Raw genomic sequence first — 23,729 nt, forward strand, 5'->3', positions numbered from 1 at the left:
GTGAATTTACCTTTACACAGACCCACAAGGATGTTATCAGCTCATTGTTAGATAAAGAAATTCTGTTCTACAGATATCATCATATCATTGTACATAAATGCAGCATGGCTACCTTTACTCCTGGGAGTAGTGTGTGAGGTTTGTGTAGAACTACACACACCATTTGATTTCTGCTTGAACAGAGTGATACTCATGCAAAATGCATAATTATTTCACTAAAGGGAAATGCAAATGAGGAGTGTTTGCTCTATAGAGAAAGTCTACCTCTAAAATGGTGAAATGCCATTTAAACAATTTCCATCTATATTGATAGATTATTGATCACATCAGTTTTGTAAGTGATGTACTACTTACTATGTCTTATTATGACAAAATATCTTTTAGTTAGTAGGTCAGTAATGTTGCCAAAGAATTTTAACACAGTTAATGCAGGACTATGATGTGATGCTTGACTAGTATCGTGTGGGAGGCTGTGGCTGAGGGGTAGAGTGGTCGTCCTCCAACCTGAAGGTCGGCAGTTCGATCCCCAGTCTGACCCATCTGCACGCCGAAGTGTCCTTGGGCAAGATGCTGAACCCTGAATGGCCCCCCATAGAATTACTAAGTGCTGCGAATAGATGCACTGTATGAATGTGTGTGTGAATGGGTGAATGTAAAACTGTACTGTAAAGTGCTTTGAGTGGTCATCAAGACTAGAAAAGTGCTATATAAATACAAAGCCATTTACCATTTACCATAGTACATTATTCATTAGTGTTAACTTGAGTTCATCCACCAAATGTAAAATGTTTATTCTGTGAATTCATCTCTTCCTTCACGGGTCTAATTGTGATAGAGCTCTCACAGCAGACAAGGCCAGTATGAAGCTATTGGTGCAAAAACCAAAACGCGTCTGTGATGGACTTTGTCGTTGCAGAAAATACAGGTCACAGTACAGATATAAAAACATTCATGTCTATGAGCAATTTCACAGTCCCTGACTGTGGAAGTCCAGTATTTAATCTTTAGGTTATGATTAGACTAGTGTTGTACATGCAGCACAACAGCAGAGGGCAGTATCATAACATCCAATAGTATGGAGTAGAAGGTGAGTTAGAATTCATGAAGAGCCAAACAGTTATCTCCAACAAAACTAATATTAAACTGAATTTAATATACAAATATACGTGTGGATTATGTCATAACAACATAGGTCATACTTAGGTATAATTATTGTTACAGTTATTAATACAGCACAGCGCCACAAAATGACTTTGGAACCTCTATTGCCCAGTTTTTTTATGTCTTGACTATTACCTCCACCAAAGAGTGTGTTTTTTGTCTTTAAAACTATTGTTTTATTTTTCAGGTTTAGGGTTCCCAACGAGTTAATGCTGGATTCTGATGAAAAAACCAAATCCGGCACATTTATGAAAAAATGTATCTATGACTGTGTGGTGCAGCTTGAGTGAATTTAAGGGGACAGTTTGGCCTTGATGGAAATATGTGCTCTACTTAGTGCCACCTCACCTTCAGAGTTTGTGCATTTCATAACATTAGAAGTTTTATCATAATTTGAAGACTTTTCTCTGCTGTGTTTAAGTTTGCATGATTACTTTCTCGAAGAAAATACCTTGATTTATTGGCTTTATGTCTTTATTTTACCTTCCAGTCCATTAGAGTTGAGCTGTCATTTGTAAAAAGCTGATTTACAACAAGAACAACTACTAAATTGGAGTCAAATGTGCTTTGCCAAGAGAAATCACAGCAACAATGACTGACAAAGGTCTCATAGCTAAAAGTGAAAACCCATAGAATCAGACTGCAGCCAGAGGAAGAGGAAAGGAAACTCAAAGATGCCCAAATCACTTGTCTGATATGTCAAAAAATTACATTGTGAATGTCATGTACTCATTTCCCGACATTTTGTGTAGTTTTCCAAAATTTGGATCAAGTTAAGTTTTAATAGAGGGTGAGACCATGTAAAAATTCTGATAACGGTGTCGAAATTATGAATGTAAAGCCACCCCAATTAAATTTGTTTCAATTCAATTTTGTCCTTTTCTGTTTACTCTCTTCTAAATGTCTACCTTTGTGTTAATAAAATATGTTTTATTCAATATAAATCATAACATTTCCGGAAAATGTGCAATGTGTATTAAAAAACCCTTAAACGAGTTTTGTTTTTCAAAACCAAGCTTTTACAAAAATTTAAATGGTTTTATTTTTTTCAAATGCCTCAAGATAAAGTTATGGGATATTTTCACAAATGTCATCTATAAACTATGATATTTTGAGGACAGACACAACGAATGAGTATAAGGGCCCACTACTATATTAAAAGTATGCTTTTCAATCTTCCCTAAAAACATATTTTTGTCATTGAATGCATGAGAATTGCAATACAATATTGTTGTTTAACCGGAAGTAAGTCAGGATATTATGTGACTAAAGAAATGGCCTAGTGGGAAAATTTGTTTTATATTTGGCATATTTTATGCTATGATAAAATGTCACAGTGTTTTGTTTTACTGAATCTGTTTCACTATTAACTTCCATATTCATTAATGTACATTAGATTAATATGGTAAAGCAGCAGCTTCTAGAGGAAAAATGGTATTTGAAAGTATGCATTGTTTCTATTCATAATTTCACTTTGAGTTAATTTTTCTCACAAATCAAAAGACTGTGTTTCAAATAAAGTGAGAAATATCGCCACACCACAGCAAAGTGCAGAGTCAGCTCCTCATAACTGCTCTACATTTGGACATGTGACATTTCAAAAATCGTTTCCAGCAAGAAGCTTACCGCTGTGAAAGAGCATTCTGATAAACAAAGCATGTATTTAACAAGACAAATAGTGTGTGATAAGATCCATGACCCACAGACAGAAAGCTTCACTTCCACTGCAAGAGGAAGTTCCTATTCTCCCATTTTCATTCACTAATACTTACTACCTCTGCACGACCACTTCTTCCAACTCCCAACACAAGCACCAGTCATCAGTTCTAATGTTTTACTCACCATTGCTCGATAGGTGTGCAATAATACACTTCATGTGAACAATCTGCAGTATTCTTTGTAAATAATGTTCAATAATACACCTTATATAGGTGAATACAGTGGAGATTTAAATCTTTTTTTCTATATATCTGCAGTAGCCTCATCTCTGTCCTGCTTATTTAACTTTCTCTTATCTCATTGTAACTTATTGCTTCTTTTGAATTTAGCTGTCAAGTCTTTTACTGTTTACTGTGAACTATCAATTCTAGACGTGGAACTTTTTGATTGGCTCACCAAACCCACTATTGTCAATGATCTGAGGGTGTTTGCTTGTTTGTTTTGGTTTCGAATCAATCGATGCGTTCATAAAACCATGTATGTTTTCCCCTTGGTTCTGTTTCTTTCCACACAGCCAGAATGCATGACTTCAAACTAAGTGAAGATGTCCACTCCATTTATTGATCATGTGTCTTATTGCAGAAGGAAAGTACTTTGTGTGTTGTTGTACGTGCAGGTAAAAACTTTCTGGCTGCTAATATCTACTCCGCAGGTGGATGAATTTCACATGCTTTGCTGTCTCCCAGGATAGAAAACACAGCTGCATGAGTCTTTTAGCTCTTTAGTTCCCAATTACCCGATTGCACCAAGCGTGATAACAAACCATAATTAAGTTCACTCAACCAAAAAATACCGGTGTGAAAACAAGTTCAGTAAACATTTTCCAGTTGAATGCAGAGACCTGCGAGACCCTGAGTTACAGTACAGAGCTGGAGTCAGAATGGGATCAGCCTAGCTTAGCTTTAAAACACACTTATTAACATCTCAACACTTTACTAATCCATAATATTGCCTCTTTTGCATTTACTTTTGAAATGCTGTTTGAATTGAAACTTCAGCTAACACAGCCAGATGAAGTAGTGCATACCAAAGTTATGATCATAAAATAAATCTGAACACACACACAGTCTAGTGTTTCAGCATACACACACACACACACACACACACACTAATGACTGTAGCTTGAAGTGAACTCACCTGAGGAAAACGTCCCCTCCGTTGGGATCTGTCAAATTAGAGGTGAGAAATTATTGGAGCCTTGGGGTGCTGACATGTGAGGAGCAAGGAGAAACACTTCCAACTCTGAACGCTGCTCAGCTGCATTCAAATGAGACCATATGAGCATCAGTACGCACAATGGGCCTAGGCCTGTGGATTACTTTACACAGCCACTAATTATCCTAATTTGTTAGGTAAACACAGTGCTTTGCTGCGGGACCTTAAACAGGACCACAGGACCGAGTGAGCCCCAAACCGTGCTGCAGCTTCATGTCAGGTTGTTAGAGCAGTTCCCATTAGAGATCTCAGAAACGGCTGAGAATCCTACCCATTACTTAGACAGCTTCTCTCTGATCACCCGTGATCAGTTTACCAAATTAATCTCAGGTTCTAAACCAACAACCTGTATCTTAGATCCCATTCCTACCAACTTACTTAAAGACATTCTGCCCCTAATTGATAGTTCGTTACTTAACATTATCAATCTGTCATTATCATCAGGTTATGTACCACAGTCTTTTAAAATAGCTGTCATCAAACCCCTACTCAAAAAACCCACCCTAGACCCAGAGGTTTTAGCCAATTACAGACCAATATCTAACCTCTCCTTCATTTCTAAAATCTTAGAAAAAGTGGTAGCCAATCAGCTGTGTGAGTTTCTCCAGGAAAATAATATATATGAAGACTTTCAATCGGGGTTTAGAGCCAATCACAGTACAGAGACAGCCTTGGCAAAAGTCACTAATGACCTTTTAATAGCCTCAGATCAGGGACTTGTGTCTGTCCTCGTTCTGTTAGATCTCAGTGCAGCATTCGACACAATTGACCATCAAATTTTATTACAAAGACTAAAACAGTTAATTAACATTAATGGAACCGCCCTTAACTGGTTTAAATCGTATTTTTCTGATCGCTCCCAATTTGTGCAAATTAATGATGAGTCATCTGTGCGCACCAAAGTTAATCATGGTGTTCCACAGGGCTCTGTGCTCGGCCCAATTTTATTCTCATTATATATGCTTCCACTAGGAAACATTATCAGGACACACTCGGTAAATTTCCACTGCTATGCGGATGACACCCAGTTATATTTGTCAATAAAACCTGAACAAAGTAATCAATTAACTAAACTTCGAACATGTCTCAAGGACATAAAAACCTGGATGACCCGCAATTTTCTCTTATTAAACTCAGACAAAACAGAGGTTATAATACTTGGCCCCAAACACCTTAGAGATGCATTATCTAATGATATAGCTGCGCTAGACGACATTGCCCTTGCTTCCAATGAAACAGTCAGGAACTTGGGAGTGATCTTCGATCCTGATTTATCCTTTAATAGTCACTTAAAACAAATTTCTAGGACCGCTTTTTTCCACTTGCGTAATATTTCAAAAATTAGACATGTCCTTTCACAAAAAGATGCAGAAAAACTAGTCCACGCCTTTGTTACATCGAGACTGGACTATTGTAATTCATTATTATCAGGCTCCAGCAGGAAGTCGTTAAAGACTCTACAGCTTGTCCAAAATGCTGCAGCACGTGTCCTGACGAGAACAAAGAGAAGAGAGCACATTTCTCCAATATTAGCATCGCTACACTGGCTTCCAGTTAAATCTAGAATAGAATTTAAAATTCTCCTCCTCACCTTCAAGGCCCTTAATAATATAGCGCCTTTATACCTTAAAGAGCTGTTAATACCTTATAAACCCACTAGAGCACTCCGCTCCCAGAATTCAAGCCTACTTGTCGTCCCTAAATTCTCCAAAAGTAGAGTAGGAGCCAGAGCTTTTAGCCATCAAGCCCCTCGGCTGTGGAATAATCTACCACTTTCAGTTCGGGAGGCAGTCACCATCTGTTCGTTTAAAAGTAGGCTCAAAACCTTTCTTTTTGATAAAGCTTATAGTTAGAGCTAATTAGTGCGCTCTAACACATGACACACGGAGCTTCTCTTTCCAGCTTCTCCTTCCTCTTCTCCATCCCTATCCCCCTTCCCCGGAATCCCTTTGCTTTATCACCCGCAGATCCAGGGCCTCTGTGGCCGCACCATGGATTACGGTTTGTGGATCGCGCACCGGGGGTCGCGGTGTTGGATCCAGTGTGGCGGATTCTGAGTCATGTGGGCTGATCGTGGTGCTGGTGGCGGACCCTGTGTCGCGTTGGCATTGGGCACGGGCGGTGGACCAGGACCGCAGTGGTGGCTTGTGATGGGTCCTCCTGGTGGGCGGCGGTGGACGGTGACTGAGGACTGAAGTGGCGTCTGGTCTGGATGGTGGATCGTGGTCTAGATGGTTGCTGAGCATGGACTGTGCTTCATCAATGCTGCTAGAGACTTTGATTATTGATGATGTTCTCCTGCACGTGGCATCTATTGCACTTCTGTCCGTCCTGGGAGAGGGATCCCTCACATGTGGCTCTCTCTGAGGTTTCTACATATTTTTACCCTGTTAAAAGGGTTTTTTGTAGTTTTTCCTTACTCTTGCTGAGGGTTAAGGACAGAGGATGTCACACCCTGTTAAAGCCCTATGAGATGAATTGTAATTTGTGAATATGGGCTATACAAATAAAATTTGATTGATTGATTGATTGATTAAACAGATTTCCCTCTTTTCATCGGTGTGGGGTTTATCTACTGCAGGTTTAAAGCAGAACTCACGGATATGGATCCAAACAGATGTGTATTTGTGGGGACGCTGCTGCAGAGAGAGTCAAACTAAGTCAACTAGAAACTAAGTCACTGCTAAACCTTATTTTTCACCCGTATTAAGTGTATTTCCATTACAAATGAGCGGTAGACTTTGAATGGTTCAGCTCAGGTTGCCAAATCACTTCTGTCTTCAGTTTTTTCCTTTCAAAGACGAGGCAGGGAATCACCTAAAATAACAGATTTCTCTTTAGTTCCATGCTATTGTTCTTTGTGTTCCTCACAATACGGGAAACTTGACTGTCATGTCTGTGCTGTCTTGACATTTGTGAAAATAAACAGCTTTATTCTGAGCTTTGATGATGCTTTAGAGTCTCTTCATGTAGGGAGGTAATATGTGATTTTAACTATTTTTAATGCAAAAAATGGACAGACCAAATACGTTTTAGTGATTTAGCAGCATTGATTATGAAACATAATCACATCTCAAATTCCCTTAAAGCCTCTAACCGGATATGTTGTTTCATTCAGAGTCGTTACAATCCTCCACCTGTAGCATGATGGAATTAAAATACACTGGAAGTACACGATGTGTAAGATGTATGTAAAAGTAAAGACTTTGCTGTATTGATTGGAGTAAAAAAACATCTGTATTCAGTCACAACCTGAAAAATAAAAATATTATAAATTGGCCTTTCAGTTAAGTCCAAGTCAAGCATATCTACAGTATATGAGCTATATGCAAGTAGAATTCTATACAAAGTCCCAAACGCTGACCAAGGAACATGACCATTATCTTCTCATTATCTTCTCTGCCTGATCAATACATAAGTATAGTCAAATGTAGACTGTCCAAGGAATTTCTGGTGTTTATTTTATATCATTGTCAGATTTCCAAGGTCAAATTTTCCACCTCAGAGAGATTTAAAAAAAAGACTTTGGACGAGTCCAAGGAGAGATGCTTCAAATTGAGTCAGAGTTCTCCAGCTCTGCATTCAAAGTCCAGCAGCTGATCCAGCACAGTTACTACACAAGTTTCAGCAGGGCCAAACGACTCAGCTCCAAAATAAACTGCCCACTTTTCCTGAGGCAGCGCTATATAAATGATTCAGATTTATTGAGCATTGCTTTTTGGAGGATGATCAAATGCATGTGGTCGGTAGCAGTGAGCCAGTGACCCAACCTACATCTCGGGTTACATCCTATATATAACACCCCCCTCTTCCTCCTCCGCGTGACTCCGTCTCCAGCACAACTTCCCTGGAACCAACTTCTTCCACACTGGTCCTAGCGTTCTCCGCTGTCATCGGAGATCCTCCTCAGCCTCTCAGTGTTTACCCACCATCTGCCTGGCAACCGTCTGTGTGCACGGGATTACCAGAGGCCTTTTCTTTCAACACCATCATCTCCGCCTTCCTTCAGCTGGGTTTCTCTTGGAATTAGGGGGGTCTGGAGGCCTGAACTGAGAGGGGCTGCAGAGGAGAGCTGGGTCTTAGGCTGCCCACATCCCTGATTCTTTCTTTCACTTCTTTTCCTGCTTGTTATTTGGAAAGTTTTCGATTGAAGCTCACTGGCAGGAGTGGGGGTTTGGAGTTCACCCCAAACCATGGATCACTCTCTGTTTGGTTGTCTACGTAGCCCTCATGCTGCGGCCCAGGGTCTGCACTCTGCCATCACCCAATCGCCGCTGACCCTGCATGGCCGGAGTGACCACGTCTCCTACCTGGATCTACCCAGCTCCTCGCCTCCGTGCGGCTACGCTGGAGGAGAGGACAGTGGGGCGTTCTGCAGTGCAGCCCACCAAGGCCAACTGCCCCATCCTCAACACCCACCCGGCTGGCCCGTTCCCTCACAGATGCTCTCATCAAACTTTCGGAACAACATATGCCTGCCACTGCTGGAGGCCACAGTCCCAGAACTGTGCTCAGAGGGTCCCAACATGTGTGGCACCAACCCGGGTGTGGGCAGTGGTCACCCGACGGGGGCATCATATGTGTCTGGGGAGTACGCTCGGCAGAGTCTGTCTCCACAGGATCCGGTTAGAAGGATCAGTAAGGGCAAGAATAATAGCTCTGGTAAGACGATGAAGTTCTTGATGCTTTTACTATGGTGCAGTTTCTCATCAATCTGTTAATGTCAACCTTTTTTAATTGACCTCTAAACTGGATTTTCCCTGCCTTGCAAACATATTCATCGTTTTAAAGTACCTGTTCCGTCAAAGAAATAAGATGTTTCTTTTGTACATCTTTGGTTCAAAAATATATAAAAATGTTGTCTGATGACAATGCTTTCTGCTTTTTTACACTGTCATCTTAGAAATTAACTAGCTTTGTTCCAAACCAATATATTTCTGAAAATTTACCAAAGTCAAGATTGATAGCAGTGTAACCGTAACATTCGTTATCTGTGTAATCTATCAGGTAATTTATTGTCATGGGATAAGCCCCTAGAGATGTATCATCATTTCTTTCAGGAGCCCCCCCCCCCCCTTAAAAAAATATCTACTTGAGTCTGTGATTTAAAAAATTCTGTTAACACGATTGTCCTAATTTAACAAGTTAAGAAATGATGGCTGAATCTGTGACCAAAACATTTTTTTTTAAGCAATGAAAGGAAGTAAACCCCTTTTACAAATAACTGATTGCTTAATTATGATTAACTGTCATAACATTTCTGTCCTCTTTTGAGCGTAAATTGTGACAATAACAATTATGTAATTGTACTATTTTTTTTTATATTAGTATTACCAACAGCTTCAATCCTTACTTATTTCTCACTGAGAACATAAAACTTCTAAATTCATCATGCCCAAGATTTTATCACATGTCAATGCATGAGTAAGTGAATTTTTTTATTTGAATCCATATTTAATCTCTTTAGTTCATAAGCATATTTCAATCTGCAAGTAAAGAGCTACCGATCAAACCTATAGATTATATTTCAAAAAGTCACACATGAATTGTGCAATAACTTAAGGTAACTGACAAAAGATGAGAAGCAAAGAATTCTATATATGGAAACTGAAAAGCCTCAAACAAGAAAATAGCAATAAAATTGGGGAAATAATACTTATAATAACTCAAATCCTCTGCCAACAAAAAAAGGGAAAATTTTGACTCATACATAAAAACTGTCTGGTAAGAAAAAGTATCTTGTCTGAGAAAAACAAAAAGATATTACCCTGATTCAAGAGATCTTATATTACTTGGATATCCCTTTTTTGCAGCGGAGATAAATCATGTTTCTCTAAAATTCATATCCCAATAATCTTGGATTTTGATGAGGATGATCTACAGTTGACTGCTTCTCTGCTGGAGATGCATGTCCTCTCATTAAGCTGAGCTGTTTGAAATTGTTTTTCAAAAATTCATCAAATCTTAGGCAATTTAAATAATAATTTTTACATCCGCAATCACCTGACAACTCAACCACTTTCTATGCTCGGAGATTTAGATAAGGACATTCTAAAAAGTTTGTCGGACAGAAAACTTTTTATTAGATTTTTATTAAATGTGTTTTTCTAACAGATCTGAAATATACTGTGATACTTTTAAGCCAATTATCACAAGAAGCCATTAAAGAAAACTGGAATTAAAAGATGATGAAAAGCTATGACATGAATGCTGTGGTGAGACAGTTTACTCAGAATACTGTTAAGAGCTTATTAATCCTCCACCAACATTTAGTCTTTTTAACTTTAAATATCCCCCCGAGGACTTTCAAATCTCCGAACTCGCACTAAACCTAGAAGTCATGACCTCAGTGTCTTCAGTGGCATCTATGACCCTAAACACATTTATTTGCTCTGACGGTGAGACTCAAAGTTGAAATAGCGAAGGTGATGGTGAAAGTGAAGGTCATATATCAGAGTCATACAACTGAACTTCCAGGCATAAATTTCCTCTGCACACATATGCTCCACATGGACGGCAGAAAGGAAACAAAAGAGTGCAGCAGTTCCAGGATACAAGATTTAAAAGCAGGCTCCATATCTGTATCAGTTCAACCCGCTCACGAGCAGCTCAGAACAAGTGTGCCAAGTGGAGAACTTTCCGATCACCCCACGACTCAATGTCCCAGCCAGGACGGAGGGAGCCCTGTCAGACAGAATGAAAAGTTTGAAAGGATTCGTTGAAGCTGCCAGTGACCTAACCCAAATCCAATTTCCTAACTCTAACTTCATTGGCACTTGGAGAAACCGCAGCTCTTTTATTCTTTCTTTCTAGACTCGGTGATCTGAAAAAAGAGAGGTCTGAGAGAGTCTGGAGTGAGGCCTCATTGAAATAAAATCTGCTTTAGAAAAATTATATAATAATAATGATAATAATAATAATAATAATAATATTGATAATAATAATAATAATAATAACAAGACATGAATTCCCATTGTCTAATTAACGTTAGGTGTCTGTCTCAGGAGCAGGATGAACAGCGTCTCTTTCCGTTCCTGGCTAACTGTGTCCTGTCAGCACATCCAGCACTTAAAGGACTGAGGACTGATGCACTGCAGACTTCAGAAATTATTATTCAGTGGGTTTTTTTCCATTATGAAGAAATTCTCTGTTAATTTTTACCATTTACTGACCACAAATACAACAAAGAATGATTGAGGGAAAGTATGATTTAACGTTAACAAAAACAATCTGAAAAAAGCTGAATATTGTTAGATGGTAAAAACGGCCTCTTTAATGTTTGATATATGAATACAATTTAAAAGACACCATAGTGTTAAAGAATAATTTAAAGGAGACCACATTCATCAAGTTTATTGTTTCGATTTCACAACTCTGCTGCCAGAAAAGAAAATGAATCACAGCCACTGCCACTGTTTTAAAAATTCAGACTATGGCGTGGATAAGATTGAACATTGGTTTTATGGTAAATAAATATTAATGATTAAGGTGAAGTTAAGGTTAAATTACCAGAACACAAGTTAAGGTTGGAGAAATCTGACCACTAGTCTGTGTGTTTGGAGTCTTTTCTGTTTTGATAAATGGAACCGTGTTTCATTTGATTGTTGCACATGGACACAGCAAAGCACTCGCACACTTCTGCCAATGGTTTCACATGGACTGACGAGCCAACAAACCACAGGAAGATACAGACGGCTAACTGGAAAAGATTGAAATCAATTTAAATTAAATTAAATATACACAATTGCACCGCTTTGTCTAGGTAGAGCTTCTTTAAGTGTATTATGTCGCCAGATACAGTCTACATAAATCCAACAAGTTCTATGTGGTTTGAAAATGCGATACCTGGCTCCTTCAGTCCACATGGTGAAGGGTCATTGGGCGAGAGACTGAACCCCAAATTCCCCCTGAGCCGGCAGAAGTGCAGAATGGGTCAATGGGCACATGCAACTTGTTAGTGCAAGGAGCGGTCAATTAGAAGACTAGAGAAACGCTATGTAAATACAGACCATTTTACATTTATATATTTTTATACAAATTTATATATATATATAGATTTTATTTATTTGTTTATTTATGTATAGTGTTCTGGCTGTTGTACATTGAGGCTGTCTGGGAATAAAATCCCTGCTTGGGTTAAATACCACATATGAAATAATTGTCTTTGCAATAAAAGGTCATTACTCTTCCTAAGCCTTCTTTTATTTATTTACCTTTTTTTTTCTTCATTTTTTTGGCCCCTGTAGTTTATCAACCCTACCACCTACTTTTTTTCAACCCCCCTCTTTTTGTTCTCTCTCGACCTCCCAATTTTTTGTTTCACCCCCTCTCCCTTTTTTGGGTTCTTTCTCCCCCTCTGTTTTGGAGACTCAACTGTGGCTGGAAAATGTTCTGTTTTTCATTTCAGCGTCCCAAGACAGAAGTTATAAGTCAGACATGAGCGGCAAGCCCAGGAAGGAGCGCACAGCCTTCACCAAAGAACAGATCCGGGAACTGGAGTCCGAGTTTGCACACCACAACTATTTGACCAGACTGAGACGCTACGAAATAGCTGTCAACCTCGACCTCACGGAACGACAAGTAGGGTACCTGCTGAATGACTGTGACTCAGTGTGAGGACAGAGGAGGAGGAAACAGGGGCTGCAAAACAAATAGCCATCAAAATCCTAGCAGCAAATGTGCTTCATGTCATGCAATACAATTATAGGATCATTAAATGAGCCAAGACTTTTATTAAGGTCCTTTGGCAACCACTAGATATTGCAAGAAAGTCAACAGGTCTTACTTAAAAACACTTGAGTCATAGTTCGACACTGAAAGATTATAAAATGGATTTTTAGGTCTTTTGCCAAAGGATGCAAGGATGTAATAAATCACCACCGCAATACTGCTGTCAGTGTTTGGCTTGGCAACAGATAAAATGTGCTATGGTGCTTTTCAGCCGTGGAAAAGAGAGAAGAAGGAATCTTATTGTCAGGAAAAAAAATATATAACGTTTGTGTCTAATAAAAGAGACATTTGTCTATTTAAACATGAATTAGTAGAATAATAAAAATGCAGTAGTAGTTAGCTGAAATCCCTGTTTACTAACAAGACCATACAAATGTAGAGATTTTGAATATTTATTTTCACAACATAAATGAGGTTCGTTGAGATTGCATTGTGGGGAGGGCCGGAGGTTCTGGCAGGAGAGCTGAGGTATGATGGGATAAAGGGAAGGTTGAAGGAAGAGTAAAGGACGGAATCAGGGTCCTGGACAGATGGATGGTGGGTAAGTCAATAGACAGGATTTGGGATGATAGTGGGGAATCTGGGAAGTTCAAACTCTGCAAGCCCATACTTTTCAAATACTCGGTTAATAGAGCCTTCAAAGATCCTGTATTGAAACGAAAGAGAGAGAAGGAAAAAAGTTTCAGGTCATCTCTCTGTTAGTTAGACATGGACTGCTCTGTGTTTGGTTTAGCACAAAATCAAGCAGCAGTGGGGTTCATTGAAAGTTGCTCACGATTAACCTCATCGGTAAGATCTTTACGCTCTGCTTTTTACATGTTGTATTTTGTTTGGAGAAATATAAATAGTCTTGTGGGTAAGCAGGTCTCAGTGTTCCTGACTGATGCATTTAAAATGAACTTCTACCACCAATCACCAACATTCAACTTTAATCTGTCTGTGCTTTACATATGTAGAGAATTATTCATCTTAGCTTCGTCACACTTGGCATGCATATTGTTAAGGGGCAAAGGAAGCTCAGTGTGAAAGTTGGTGCATTTGGGACATTCGATACTTTCAATATTAATAAACGTTGAATATACAGGCATCCAGTGCTCTGTATCAGCGGCAGCATTGACTCCATCTGTCTCATCTATTGAAAGAACTTGTTCCATCAGGACAACAGTGTATTAGTGACAACAGCAACAACAACGGATTTTCTATTTCGGGTTTCGGAGTCCATTAGCCTGACTTAACATGACAGGGCTCAATTACTGCAGGTTCCTTTTACAGTTTCAGAAGGAAAAGCTTTGCATAGGACAATCAATCAGTATAAAACAACAATAGTGCAAGAAAAGACAAAAAAAATTCCAGGACTGTGCAAACTAATACATAATACACTAATAATCTATTCTGAAATACACTAAAATGTCCAGGTTTTCACTGTTCACCACCAAACCGTTCTCTGCAGTGGCTGCAGGTTTGGTTCCCTCCTTTTGCTGCATCCCCGCTCTCTCTCTCTCAATCATCATGGAGAGAAAGGCCATGGAGAGAAAGGCCAAAAATATCTCAGGCCAAAAATATCTCATAAAAACTATTCACTTCCTCTCCAAAGACCCGTGTAAGAAATTGCTAACTAAATGTAATGTTTTTATTGTATGATGATAACAGTAGGTGTCCAACAAAATTCTCATCATTTGCTGTTAAGAAAGCCTGTGGTGTCATGGTAGAGTCAAGTGTATATGAGTTGACCTCCCCGATTGCTTCACTAGACAGTAACTACTCATGGCTGCTTAGCTCTGACCGCTGCATCACAATTCTCACTGCTCTGTTAGAACATTGTAATATTTGCTGGAGGAACAATTTGTCTCATAGGGCTTTAAAAAGGTGTGACGTCCTCTGCCCTTAACAAACAACAGACAACGGCCAAGTGCAGTAACAGTGTGCGTTACCAAAGACTCTCGTCATCAGTGCAATGGACAGGTTTGGGGCCATTTGACCTCGTATGTCTGGGTCAGGTAACCCCTGCTGAAGCTGGAGACAGAAAACACTTTCCGAGAATGTCCACACGATGGATTTTGGAACACAGCAGGAGGCCATTCTCTGGTAATGTTCACGACAACAAAAAACTGGCCAAGGCATTCAGAGGAATTGAGAGGAATTGCAGCTGCGGATATCATGCGTTTTTTGTCGACATACAGAACATCCGCTTTTGTCATTGAAAAATCTTGAGCCTAGTTGTCCTGCTAAGGTGACATCTTTGTCTATATCTTCTGAATGTGTGACTCCTCCGAATAATCCCCTGCTAAATCCTCCGAATAATCCCCTGCTGTGTTCTCACATAGTTTTTATTCATACAATTATAAAACCAGTTAAGTCCAAGATTTATTAGGCGAAGAATAACTTTGATCGTCTACATTTCCTCCTCAAGCACTGTAGTAATATCACTGTGGATGAAGAGAGTTGATATTAGGCGGGGTAGAGTGGTCGTCCTCCATCCTGAAGGTTGGCAGTTCGATCCCCAGTCTGACCCATCTGCATGCCGTAGTGTCCTTGGGCAAGATGCTGAACCCTGAATGGCCCCCCATAGTATAACAAAGTGCTGCGAATAGATGCACTGTATGAATGCGTTTATGAATCGGTGAATGTAAAACTGTACTGTAAAGCGCTTTGAGTGATCATTAAGACTAGAAAAGTGCTATATAAATACAAAAACATTTACCATCAGGGGCTGAGACACCCTCAGAGTTCTGACATTAACAAAGGGCTTGACATATAAATGCGATGAGGCTAATCATTTCCTTACCACAGATTCTTTGTTATGCTAGTCTGCTGCTGTCAGTAGTGTGTGAAGTGTAGCTGCTGTGTGTCACAGGCCTCATGGGTTTTGTTAATGCTCACAAAGAACCATTTGTTGGACATTAGTGGTGCTGCGAATGGGTTTGACAGCACACGCTGTTCATTAATAGTGTTGGAAACAGTTGTTTGAGAGTGTATTTCTGAAAGGTGGAAGGAATACGTGTCATTTACATGTCATTAATGTTTGTACAGTTGGTACACTGAGGTAATATTGCAGAGATGAGATGTTGCTCTTGGGCTCAACCTTGCAGGTTCTCCTCATGCCTGTGGGGATTTTCTCTGGCATACACCCAAAGTCCAATGACATGCAGATTATTTGAAGACTCTGAATTGCCTATAATTGTGAATGTGAGCAAGAATAGTTGTCTCAGCGTGTCAGCCATGTGATAGACTGGGGACATGTCCCTAACTTTCACCCAATGTCAGCAAGGATTGACTGCAGCCCCCCCCCCTCTGACCTTCGAGAGTATAAGTGATAGAGTCAAAGCGGCAGAGGATGGATGGAGAAGTAATAACTTTATTGTTGCAGGTTATTTTATGTACATCCCTTTGTATATATAACTACATCTATATTCATATACACGCCCACAGACATATAAATATGGCTTGCTTACTGGTACTCTTAAAGGGATAGTTCACCCAACAATTTTAATTTACTCATTATCTACTCAGCACTATGCCGGTGGAAGAATGGGTGAAGTGTTCAAGTCCACAAAACACTTTTGGAGTTTCAGCGGTAAACAGAACTGCAGCCAAATCCAATAGAATCAAAGTAAAATTGTTACTGCTCCTGTGGTGTCATCCAAGTGTCCATAAGCTCCGACATTGGTATTCAACTCGAAACAGAATAATTTACAAATTGTTCTTACACTATATGTCCTGTGATATCCTCCCTGGAGCCATGCTCACATGTGCATTGACACACTGGAAACACTGCAAGCTCTCCCCCAGGGTGAGGGCCAAGTCAAAATCTGCTGTGAAAATGACTATTGTACAAAACAATTGACTGTAAAGTAAAAAAATACATTTTAATCCTAAACAGTCAGCAGATATTAATAATATAATAAATTAACTTACGCCACAGCTGTTTGGTAAGAAAACACATAAAAACACAACCCTAGGGTTAGGTAATTTAAAGAAATATTCTGCCTTAATTTGTTACTAAACCTTTGTGTGTACAAAATAATGCAATGTAAAGCTTTATCTTAACATTTGTCGGTTTGCTCCAGTGTCTTGCAAGGCTGCACTCAACAGTACGTATTAATCTTTAGAAGTCTATTTTACGTTGCCCTAGTTCCGACAACAAACCCCACACTTCCACCACCCCATAAGAGTGCATTCAGAGGTCTGTTAGCCGGAACTAATTGTGTATTGGCTCAGGCAACAGCCAGGACAACTCATCCAGGAGTTAGATCTTCTTGCCTGGAGCCCAGTCCCACAACACTCCCACTCTTATTGGCTGTTTCTCCAAATGGCAACAGTGGTCGTACAATAAATCTGTGCATGAGAGCATTGATTCTGGATTCTGAGACTCTTAACATCCCTTAACTCACTTATAACTCATTACTAAAATGGCAGGAGTAGAGTAGCATCAAATACATATATCTACATCTCCATATAGCTGTTTTAAAGAACTGTGTAGGATTTGGGGGATCAATTAGCTAAAATTGGAGCACAGCACCTGTAACAAGCCACTGTAAACTGAATTGTTACCTGCCAGTGTTTCTTCAACTGTAATTGGTTGATCCTTCAAATTTATGCTAAGGATTATATTAGTACTTTGGGCTAAAAAGATAGAGGTGTAGTTATTTAAGTACATGACCCCAGATGTCGTCAGTGCAAGCAGCTCTTTACAGCCCGTAGTTGTGTTAATGTCAGGCAACCTTTTGCAGCCTTAGCAATTCGGATGGAGGAAGATGGATCTCAGGTGATATAAAAACTCAGGTGATATAAGTGTTAACATCTAAATTGGATGGAAGTTGATGATGGGCCCACAAAACAGACCCTTTGTTTTCTTAATAACTGACCATTACTTAACTCTCTTATACGGCCTTGTACGGTCCATGTTCATCTGAAATGTATGTGAGGCATCAGAAAACTGAGTTAGACAAATTAAATGTTTTAATAATCTTGATACATTTTTTACACACAAAAATCGATTTGTTTGTTGGGACAATGTTTCCTTGCTAAATGATTGGAATGTATATTATTTGCTGGGACAGAGCACCCACCACAACTTCCAGGTGGGAGTTTCTGCGAATTCAGCCTTCTGACGTCCACGGCTTCCACAGCCTACTAATGATGTGAAGTATTAATTTCATGGTATAAAGAGGAGAACTTATTAAAGCAGCTAAAAAGTCACTTTTTAATACACATTATAGGGAGCACTGTTATAAAACAAGCTATAAGGCAAATGCTTGTGGAGACTTAAGAAAGGAATCTTAAGAAACAATGGCACGTTTCACTGATTTGTGTTTCCTCACAGGTAAAGGTGTGGTTTCAGAACAGAAGGATGAAGTGGAAGCGTGTGAAGGGAGGCCAGCAGGGGGCAGCCGCACGGGAGAAGGAACTCGTGAACGTAAAGAAGGGGCGGTTACTGCCATCAGAGTTGTCAGGTGTAGTGGGACTTCAGTGCTTGGCCAGTTCGCAGAGGCTGGCAACCGAGGAGGACAGTCACGACAGCGACCAGAGCTCAGAGCACCCCCCGCTATGACCTTCCTTGGTCTTTCCTCTCCAACAGAAATTGTTAATGGACAGAAGAACCTGAAACAAAGGACACATTGGTGATTTGCTGTGAGCAAACCCTCCCAACAGACAATAAAATGAGACTCCGAGAACATTCCTGAGATGATTTGCTTCAATAAAAGGGCTTTGACTGTCCATGTTTTGCTTTAGTCAATTTCTACTGCACATTTTTGAACAATCAGTATGGAAATGAATTTCAATAATTTATTAAAAACAAAAAGGTCTTATGACTGTAACCACTTTAAATGCAAACGTTGCCATGCAATTCTGTAAATATATGTTTATGTTCTTGTTTAGTATTTTACTCTCTCTGAAAGTTTACATGCCTTTTACTTGCAAAAACCTGGATTTCAAATAAAGGGGACAAACCCAAATCATTTGTGCTGATTTCTTCGCATGTCCACATCCAATTGGGCAATTGGGTGTTTCCTATTTGACCCGAAATAAGGTAATTTACACCATGTTTTAAGGCTTAATGTCCTCTTATATCTTCCTACAAAGTGTGTTCACGGACCCTCAGACACACCATTGGGTAGCTAAACCTGCTAGCTTAGTGACTCCTTGTGGACCTTTAAACTTAAAACAAGGTGAATGTTTGGGCTTGCGAACAGCTGGATGACACCACACAAATAGTGTGGAGGCATTTTCATTTTTTTCTGTTGTTTTATTACGTTCAGAGTCTTGGTCACTATTTACTTCATTTTAATCGGATTCAGCTGCTACAAAGTTTACCCCTGACACTCCAGAAGTGTTTGGTGGAATCAAACACTTCACCCACCCATCCATCGGCATCGTGGTTGGTAGAGGATGAGGGAATTTTCTTTTCTGGGTGAACTATCCCTTTAAGCTGCTTTCAGACATGCTCTACATTTAAGTCCAGACCCAACTCTGTGGACATTCTCTAAGTTCAATGTCTGAAAAAGGGCTTTAGAGTCAGCATTAGGAGGAAGTTGGGATGGATGAATAGGTCAACAAAACAGTCTCTTTTGTGTTCTGTGTGGAATTGATAGTCAATAGTCTCCTTTCTGCAGCACTCAATTTTGAAAACTTCAACAGCTGTTTACTCACCAATCTTAAAGAGCTGTTGCAAGCTCAGCACCAAACTTAATTTTATAATGCATCAAGAGCTGTATAAGTGCACCTGGAAGAAGCAGCACTCTTCAGAGGCCGTCTTATAATGTCTTAAGCTCCTGAAGCGCTGGGTAAGCAACCATCACCACTATCCGCTACCGACAGGAAACCAGGTTCAGCAGCAGAGAAAACTTACAATTAGCCCTACGAATGTTAAGTTTATCATTATAATTATACCACCTACATTTTGTATATACAATTATTGTGCAAATGAAGTGGAAAATAGATATAGTGGAAAATAAATAGAAATGTTAAGAACATAAAATGGTTCAGTGCCAGAGAAGCATTACCCTTAATTATAGTCACGATTTCCCTGTGCTTTACTTGACTATTTCTATTAAATGAAGCAGTGCTCCACACCAGAGCTGCTACAGGGGATTCTGGAACTTTGGAATTTGCACCTTCAGAAATATATTGTAGATAAAACCGGCCAGTATTGTAAAAAGTTGTTAACCTGAGCACCACCCTCAGAAGGATATAAATGAATGTGAGTACATTGTGCTCTTAAAATGTGTGTGCTTTTACTTGAGTAAAGATGTGAATGCAGGATTTATTGTTTTTAGTGTTTGATTAAATTATCTACTTATCTCATTTACAGAAAATAAGGTGAAAATAAGCTTTAAAGAAGGCCCCATTCCTAGAGTTTGTCTAACAATCCCAAACACATTCAATCTGCACTGAATATAGCTCAGAAGATGTTCTTATTTTTGTGTCATCCACAGTATGTGAGTGTGCATTCTGATTCATGGAGCCGTGTTTTGGCACGAGAGCTGCAGCCTCAGACTTGTAAAAACAGCTTGTGAATCATTCACTTTATTCGTCTCAGGCCTTTTGCTGCTTTGTGGCTTTCCAGTTCCCTCAGATGCATCTCAAAGCTGACTTGTGGTTGAACATTGTACCCAGTGTTTTCTTTCTGTGCATGTGTTTCATAAGTTCTTAGGAATATCCCCTAAGTTTGGTTCAGTTATTTATAGCCGCCGTGGGCATGCGATCAAGGATAAAACACTTCAGAAGTCCTTTCAGATCTTTGTCCTAAAGTCGAATGAAGGGCACTCTGTGACCACATGCCCTTCATGACAGTTCACTAATTTGAAAATGGGGGTATCCATCGACTTCGATCATCATCTCTTGGTAGCATCAAACATTTCCTGACATTAGATCAGTAGACAACTGCAAGAATTAACTTTGTGATAATATGAACAAGACAAAGTATATTTTCAATAGCCACCTCCAAATGTTTCACAGATGCCTGCTGAAAATGACCAAAAATAGTCTAAGGATAGGAGGATATGAAACACACAAGGGGTGCCGCTGTCCTTACGAAGTTTTGTCCTGTGTCTCTGTAGCAGGGTTAAGATTCATCACTCTTGCGCTACCACTGAAACTGGACAGGTAGTCCTTCACAAAGGGATTCAGGAACTATAACCTGAACTGGCTGTGCCTCTGTACCAGTGGGTCAGCAGGTCAGACTGAGGATAAATTACCTAAGGCTAAGCAGCATCTGGCCACCTCATCATAAACCAATTGGGGTTTACTGAGTCCAAGTCTGCAATAACTGATGGCACATAACAGTTAGGAGTTTAGTATTTCCTCTATTTCAATCAGCACTTTTCTCAAGAATTCTTCTGTGGCAATCTGTTAAACTAGGGTCTTAAACGCACGGTGCAAGTGCATTTAGGTTGTGGCCCTATCCGTTTATACTAGTTTAGCCAAAAAAAAGAATAAGAAGACATAATGTCCCAGATACAGACATTGCCATCTTATGCTGGTTACGTCATTTGGAGTCAAAATGGTAATCATTGAGATGAGCCACAGTAACAAGGTTTCGCCAATACACCAGACTAATCACAATTCAATTTCAGCTGTCAAATCACAATTTCAAATAGTTGTTACAACCTAAAAGGAATTCAAATCAAACTTAAATATAAGAAAACACTTTTACAAACCATCTTTAAAAAATAGCATGTACTTTGATTTTAGTTGGACCATGTCTTATCTACTAACATGGAGGGGACTGTATTTATGGCCTATATTGCAGCCTTTTTTGGGTAGGTGTCATGTAGTCCATCTTTATATAGAGTTGATGGTTCTGAATTTGATGTCTATTTCTGAAGGAAATTGCTGGTTGAATACAAAGTTACAAAATGCACCAGAGAGTAAACTGTTACTTTAACTTGTTAGCGTTAACATAGAGGTAACATTAGGTAACAGGACTGTTTTTTTTAGCACTGTAAATATACACAACCCGTCCAGTTTACTGCACAAATATTGATGATATATGTTTAACTGTCATGTCATATATTCTACTGAATATATGAACAGTTTCTCCACTGTTAACTTTTCAATCTTTTACATTGCTACTACGGGACACCTCTGCTGAAAACTAGTCCACATATATTATCATAGAATCTCAAATGAGCAATATGAGAATGAGAAACTTAACAGAAAAGTGTTGCTGATTTTCGTTCACAAATAAAGTAAAGGGAATAATAAAAAAAATGTGGAATAATTCAAACACAAATTTTTGTATTTTTACTGAAACTTTGCTTTTTGGTTGAGACAATGGCCCCCTGGGCACAGACACTACAGCCTTTAAAGGCCCCCATCCTTCTTACATATAAGCAAGATCATACATTGAAAAATACAAATTTTGTGTGTGTGTGTGTGTGTGTGAATATATATATATCTGGGATTTATAGAATGCATCTGGCCAGTGTCACTCCTGATCTTGAATGAAACTCGTACCTTGACCCGTGAGGGAAACACAGGAAGGGTCATGTTGTCATCACATCCTGCCATGCCAAGATCAACACAGCCAGCTGAAGACTTTTCCATTAGACCGGCTTGCCTGCTTTACTCTCCCAAATAAATGATTCAGTAAGATTTACAGCAGTGCCCTGGTGTTGAAAGGTGGTGCACGCTAAGTTGGGATTCTTTAACTCTGGTGAATATTTCAACACATCTGAGTCAGCGCTGCGAGGGTGAGAAGTGTTGATGTTTCAAGAGAGCTGAAAATGGAACCAGACATTGAAATCTGTGCTTTAAAATGGAGTACCTACTGTTCCTCTGACCTTGTATGTGACCTTGTATGTGCCTATACTCTGGATATTTTGCTTCCACGACCTCTGGGAAATATTTAAAATAAATAATCAACAACATTTACACATTTTGGAATCTTTTAAGGCTGGTTGTGGAACACTTTGTTTTTCTGTGGGAGAGAAAATGTATTCAAAAACACAATTTGCCACATAAAGTAAAAGGAAGCACAGCACATTATTCATGTGTTTATTTTTTCAGTCCTGTTTAAATCTATGTCATAATCTGATGGTGACCTTCTGTAATTCAAATATCATGGTGTGACAGTGGAAAGTGGGATCCAGGGCCAAGGAATTTTCTTGTGCTCAGGAAGTTGTTCAGATTCTGCAGATTATGGCTGAATGCGACTGAATGACGAAACACAGGAAACCACAAGCCCTCCGATAAACTGGCAGGGGACCCTGACTGACAGCTGTTTTACTCATTTAGAGCTTCAATTGCTGGACTGAGATCCACTCTGTGGCAGCAGGGAGACTGGATGCCTGGATGGAGAAAGGTACACAAATAATGTGACTTCACACCTGGAACACTCAGACATGAAGAAATATTTATACATATTTTCTTTTCTTTACTCGTTAATAAACTTTATTTTCCATCATCAGACATGAAAGTAATGAGATGACAGAATCTCAAGGAAACTAATGGTATAATATATGTGTGAGCATGTGAGAGCGACCCACGTTAAATTAACTCTTAGGCAAACACTGCAAGGATGGTGAAAAAAATCCTTGATCTGCCCATTTTTATCAGATGGGCTCCATTTAATGGGTTTTTCCTTGGGTCATGTTGCAACCCTCCAAAAGATTTCCTGGAACTACTTTTTGCATGATCATGCTATCTGATAAACAAACCAACACAACTCCCCAGGAAACACCCAGATACCCAGTTTGGTCCCCAACATCAATATGGCCAATTTAGACCACGACACAGCTGAGGCTAAGTAGCTAGAGTGAGTCGTCAACTAACCAGAACGTCGCCGGTTCAATTCTGCGTGCTGAAGTGTCCTTGGCAATTCTTGAAGATACTTAACCTCCTTACGGCCATGACAGAAGTGTGTAAGTGATACACATAGAGGCACTGTATGCATAAATGCG

General features: G+C 39.5%; 1 protein-coding gene across 1 annotated transcript; it reads left to right on the plus strand.

Annotated features, from left to right (window-relative positions):
• The first annotated feature begins 8,098 nt into the window (after nt 1-8,098).
• LOC133972798 (homeobox protein MOX-2-like) lies at nt 8,099-18,713 on the plus strand. The gene is made up of 3 exons (XM_062410371.1): nt 8,099-8,757; nt 12,503-12,675; nt 18,149-18,713. The coding sequence occupies exons 1-3, from the start codon at nt 8,289-8,291 to the stop codon at nt 18,374-18,376; spliced, it is 870 nt and encodes a 289-aa protein (XP_062266355.1). The 5' UTR covers nt 8,099-8,288; the 3' UTR covers nt 18,377-18,713.
• Nucleotides 18,714-23,729: the final 5,016 nt, after the last annotated feature.

This window comes from Platichthys flesus, chromosome 17, assembly GCF_949316205.1.
Source record: "Platichthys flesus chromosome 17, fPlaFle2.1, whole genome shotgun sequence".
Classification (NCBI taxonomy): domain Eukaryota; kingdom Metazoa; phylum Chordata; class Actinopteri; order Pleuronectiformes; family Pleuronectidae; genus Platichthys; species Platichthys flesus.